We start from the raw sequence: 5782 nt of genomic DNA on the forward strand, positions 1-5782 counted from the left end.
CTGGAGAACGTGTATTATTTTCCATGACACTGCATATTTTCGATTCTCCAAGACAACCAACATCTGCTCCTTGTTGTCTCTGATCTCGTGTTTGGCAAAACTTTAAAATTCCAGCTAGCGCGTGGCTGGTAACGAGATGTGACGTCTTGTTGGTGACACTTCGCTCACTCCCTTACCGTCTGGATAAATTTAGGACAGAACATCTCGTACCCCTGACTGCCACAGCACACACACCACCATGCCTACAGTGGTTATCTCACGTGGTGGGACTCAAGTCCCGACCGCAACACAGGGATGTTGTTGTGCGCTGAATACAGCATTTCTGACCTTCCAGCCAGGTCTCTGCAAGCTGGGGGAAATAGTAAGTGGAATTCGAAAAATTTTCTCTTAATAATTGTGTTTATATCCACGTGTACGCTTACATCCATTACAGGAGTACATATGTACAGAAATGTTTGGGAGTAGGCTTAACTTGTTCATTAACTCTTTAAAAGCATTCAGTTTCTTTCTTAAATCCACGGTTATATTCTTTTTAAACCTTTTTTTATTTGTTCTTTTTCTATCTTCCCTTGAAACTTGTTGAGTGAAAACTGCTCTTTTATATCAGAAAAATTAGAACTAAAAGTAAAGGAATTCAGCGAATTTTTTGGGAACATCCTGGAATTATTAGTTATCGATAGAGTTAAAGAACAAACAAATAAAATAAATTAATTTTTAACACTGAATGTAATCTCAAACAGGATGGAACTTCGTAGTTTTCGTTCCTCCTCATTGTGTCCAGTAAGGGGAATTCTAGAAGAGTTAATTGATAAGGGGCAGCAGAAGATTGAGAAATATTGTAGTAAAAGGTGATTTAAAATAACGTTAATGTTGTTGTAGTGGTTTTTAGGAGCATCAGCAAGTTCATATTGCTCCATGCATACTGTCTGTAAATTGCATGCGTTCTGAGGTCGATTTTCTATTTGCTGGACGAAAAACCCGAGTTTCCGGGAGAAAAAACCATGTTACCCTCGCCTGAGACCAATTAACTCTGCCACGTTGTGAAAAAGCCCATCAAAATTCCTCAGGCCATCGATGGTACTCAGACTCATGTCTTTTCCACCTGAGGAGGACGGCGATCCTACCAACTGTGTTACCCACCCACCGGGGCAAAAATAACGCTAAACTTTGAATTCTAACCTCAATGTATTCCAATATTAATCTATAATTGCGCTGTCATTAAATTCACAATAAAGATTCTGGTTGTTTATAGATATTTCTTCTATTGCAGAATGGTTTCTATTTCAACTTTTGTTAGCCCCAATCTTGTGTAGTTCGCTCTTTTATATAAAGAGAACCGAGAAACAGAATGAACGCATATGGCAAAGAGAAATATGAGAAACAAGAACACTCAATTCTAGGATGTATATTTTGTTTATTAATTTACAAAGTTAATGATGTACTTGATATGTTTGTTAGATTGATGGAAATGAGTCCCAAAATTCATTTTATGTAAATCAAATGATTATTCTAAGACTTTGATAAATGGGGGAAAAAAAAGCAGTGTGTTTCTTAGAAAAATCATTACTAGGAAAATAAAAAATTCTGTATTTCTTAGTTCATATGAATTCTGGCCCAATTATTAATGGTATATCAGGTCAGAATTCGTGTTAACTGAGATGGTGAATATATGGAACCATTTAAGTCATTCAGATGAAAACAGGATGGACTACTAAAAGTTGTTTTAAGTCAAAATGATGAAAATATCATTCATGAACTTACCTACCATTCGAATTGAATGATGACATAATAATATTACAGTAAATCCATAGATAGTTCATCTTTGATGTCATCATTTTCTGTGTCGGTCGCTGCCCTTAAAGAGTTGGAGTTGAATTTAAGGCCGAGGTTATTGCAGCCTTGTGTGGCGATACATCAGCCAGAAATAAACTGTGAGGAATGTAGACAGGGGTTGGCGAACTTTTTACTGCTGAGTCAGTTAGTTTTCACTACCCTTCCGTATTGCCTTCTTTCAAACGGACCGATCTTGCTCCAAAAAAAATTGTTCTCCCAGCTGTAGATGCTCCTTCCGGTCCATCTAAAAAGAGAGCGATAAAAGAGCAGGAAGACATTGACTGCAAAAAAAAGCTTTGATTTTCGAATGACGTCAACCTGTTCGTTCCAACGAACTAGTTGTGTACTTCGTGGTCAAAATATTAGAACGAATTCAGTGTTTGCAATTCAGCTAACTGATAATTGGTAAAATATGTTTTTAGTAATACTAAATTAATTTAGGAATTAATTTAGTAATTCCTGTAGCAATATATGCAAATATAAATACATTAAAGTTTTTCCTGAGTTCCACTTATGGTTTCTTCAATGATGCTCTCCACAGTAGCAGTGATTTCACAGCTATTGTGGAGTTCTTTAAGGCCTTCACATAATAACTTAATAGGGACTCAACGCTCAAACAAGTCTTTAACTAACAATAGCCTTAAATTTTGAAATTAGAAATGCATCCTTAAATAGGTTTCCTTTTTTAATACACAGGAACGTCTTTAGGCTAGAGTTTCTACTGGAACAGCATTGTTGTAGAGACTCCTTTGATGGTAATGCCCACTTTCCAGAATTACTTATAAATAATTGATAGTGATGGTTGAATATTTGAGCACGCTCTCATAATCCTAAGAGAAATCTTTCTTAAGTAGAACTTAAGAAAGGTTGCTCATAGGATTACGAGATTTTAGGATCTTAGGATTCATGATAAGATCTTTCATCTTCTGTTATGGAAACCAAATTACAATCCTTGTAAAATAAGAACTGCATTTAGAAGTACACTCCAGATGTCAACATAGCTTTAAATTTTTGGATCGCTGACAGTTAAGCAGTTAGAGTGCACAGATAATTCAGACATTTATTTATTAATAGCAATTGCAATATTTTTATTCCATATCGAAATTTGCAAAAGAGAGAGGACACGAAGGAGCAAAGATCTAATTTTGGAGTATCGCCAGCCCCTCTTCTACAGTGGCAAAGCACCTGGCTTCTTTTGGAAACTGATATGTACAGAACTTTTAAGGAAAAGAATTGAATAAATGTAAAATGACATTTATTTCGTTTTGAAAAGCGGCAAAAACAGCTTGATAAAGTGATGAGCGAAAGAAAGAGAGAGAGAGAGAGAGAGAGAGAGAGAGAGAGAGTAAATAACATAGTTTAACTAAAATGTTTAAAAATTTTTGCAGACGTGTGGAGGAATCTGTCTTGGACTAACCATAACATTTGGGACACCAGTATGGTTGATCTTAGGATCTTCGTACTCCTTCTTTCTGACAGTCAGCGCCGCTGCCCTATTAGGATCATCGATAATGCTCTTTTCTTACTTGATATCGAATCACACATTCAAAGTGGTTCGCACGACAGTCCTGGTAAGTAAACTTGTTAAAATAAGTAGTCATAACTTACCGCTGATCATTATCCAAATTAGTGGTTGGAAAGATTAAAGTTTCGAAATGGTGAAAATGCTTTTTGATTGGTAAAACAAATTAATTTCTTTACAGGAAACCGTGCATAATACCATTGCTGCCCTCTTATACATCGCTGCTTCTTCGTTTCTTCTTCTACAAATTTCCGTTTTCCTCTGGCCCCTCTACATCATAACACCTTACTTCCAAGCCTATCCGGCCATGATGACAGCTGGGGTAAGACTTTGTTTTAACCATTAATTCAGAAATATTATGTTTCTAATGCCTTTCCCTCTAAATATCTTAGTATTAAATTCCCGGATATTTTTATATTATTAATAATTATAATTTATTATATAATTAATAATTAATTGTTATATTAATTAATATTCATCATCAGCCATTTTCAACCCACTGCAGGACGAAGGCCTCTCCAGCAACTTTCTAGTCCCTTCTGTTTTTTTTTGCAATGGCCATCCATTTACTGCCCACGAACTCTTGAATTTCTCTCTCCACCTCCGTTGTCTTCCAGGTTTTCTTTTAGCTCCTCTTGGGTACCATTCTGTTATTTTCTTAGTCCATCTGTCATCATGTCTTCGAGCTATGTGTCCTGCCGAAGACCATTTTAGTTCTTTAGTTTTGATAAGAATGTCCTTTACTTGAGTTTGCTGCCTAATCCATGTGTTTCTCTTCTTATCTAACAGTCTGATTCCCAATATAATTTGTTCCATTCTTCGCTGTGTAGTTCTCAGCTTCTCTTCCATTCTTTTGGTGAGTGCCCAAGTTTCACTTCCATAAGTCATGGTGGGGAGTATACATTGATTCATTATGTTACGTTTCAGACAAACTGGGATATTGCTCTTCAGTATTTGACTATATTTTCTGAATGCTATCCATCCAAAATTTATTCTTCTCTTGACTTCCAGCCATTTATCATTATTACAGCTAATAACTTGTCCCAGATAAGTATATGACTCCACCTTTTCAATTACTGCTCCTTCAATCATTATTTCCCTTTCTGTGGCATACTTGTTCATCGTTACTTTTGTTTTAGCCATATTCATCTTTAGTCCAAAATCCTTACTAATTGTGCATAACTGATTAAGATTTTCCTCTAATTCTTTGGGATCATGGCTTATGAACGCAATGTGATCTGCAAATCGTAAATGGTTTAGGTACTCTCCATTCACATTGAGTCCTTTCTGCGACCAGTCTAATCTTCTGAAAGATTCTTCAAGGGCAGCAGTAAACAGCTTCGGAGATATTGTGTCTCCTTGTCAAACTCCTTTCTCGATTTTAAATTTCCTACTGTCTTTGTCTAGTCTAATAAAGGAGATAGCGTTCTCATATATTTTCTTCAAAATCATAATATATGGGGTGTCTATGCCTTGTCTTTCCAGTGCCCGAAACATTGCCTTATGCTGTGTGGAGTCAAAGGCCTTTTCGTAATCCACAAATGCCAGGCATAATGGTGTTTTATATTCATTTGCTTTCTCCATTAGCTGTGATATTACGTGAATATGATCCACAGTTGAGAATCCTGTCCTAAAGCCAGCTTGCTCTTTCGGTTGATGTTCATCAAGTATTCTTTCTAATCTGTTAGTAATGACTCTTGTGAACAACTTGTAGATGTGGGACAACAAGTTAATTGGGCTAAAATTTCCAATTTCTGATTTATCTCCTTTCTCCACTCCTTAGGGGTCACGCCTCTACTAACGCCTTTTGTGAAGAGCCTTGCCAGTTTCTGTGTCCTGTCTCTTCCTCCACTTTTAACAACTCTACAGTAACTTCATCTTCCCTCCAGGGCTTTCTGATTCTTCAATTTCTTCAATGCATGTTCTACCTCATCAGGAAGGATATTAATTAATATTATTGATATATAATTAATAATATAATACGTATTTTTTTAACCCCCTGTTTTTTATTTTCAGGTGTTCGGCTGCGTGTGCTCAGCAGTTCATGGAATCGATGCCTACTGCGCATATCGTACGATGAAGACTACATGAGATTCGTATTTAATTAGATGGCAATGTCCAAGAAGAGTGTATTCCTCTGTTATAATATTATTAAATATAATTTTAACGTGCTCATTGAGAACTTTAGCGTATGGTTAAATAATTAATAAAGTAAATTATTATCGCATAGTATTTATGGATTCTGGCCACAGTATTAGTGTCCTCAGGAAAGCAAGCCAAAGTCCATTCCATTGTTTTGTTGGTAACCGAAGCAAGTTGCATATAATATAAGAATATTTATTCCATAGTTTCTTCGAGAACAGATGATGCAATCATTTTCGTTATTTTTATTTGAGAGTTTTCCACTCAATACTTCAAGACTTCAAT

At 36.0% G+C, this 5782-nt stretch overlaps 1 protein-coding gene across 1 annotated transcript; it reads left to right on the forward strand.

The window, feature by feature from the left end:
* The first annotated feature begins 218 nt into the window (after positions 1-218).
* On the forward strand, positions 219-5472 carry sing (MARVEL domain-containing protein sing). Its single transcript, XM_090378630.1, has 4 exons — positions 219-361; positions 3222-3404; positions 3537-3677; positions 5372-5472. The coding sequence occupies exons 1-4, from the start codon at positions 239-241 to the stop codon at positions 5444-5446; spliced, it is 522 nt and encodes a 173-aa protein (XP_090234756.1). The 5' UTR covers positions 219-238; the 3' UTR covers positions 5447-5472.
* The last annotated feature ends 310 nt before the right edge of the window (positions 5473-5782 follow it).

Source organism: Mastigoproctus giganteus, chromosome 7 (assembly GCF_048544385.1).
Source record: "Mastigoproctus giganteus isolate SK-2022 chromosome 7, ASM4854438v1, whole genome shotgun sequence".
Classification (NCBI taxonomy): Eukaryota; Metazoa; Arthropoda; class Arachnida; order Uropygi; family Thelyphonidae; genus Mastigoproctus; species Mastigoproctus giganteus.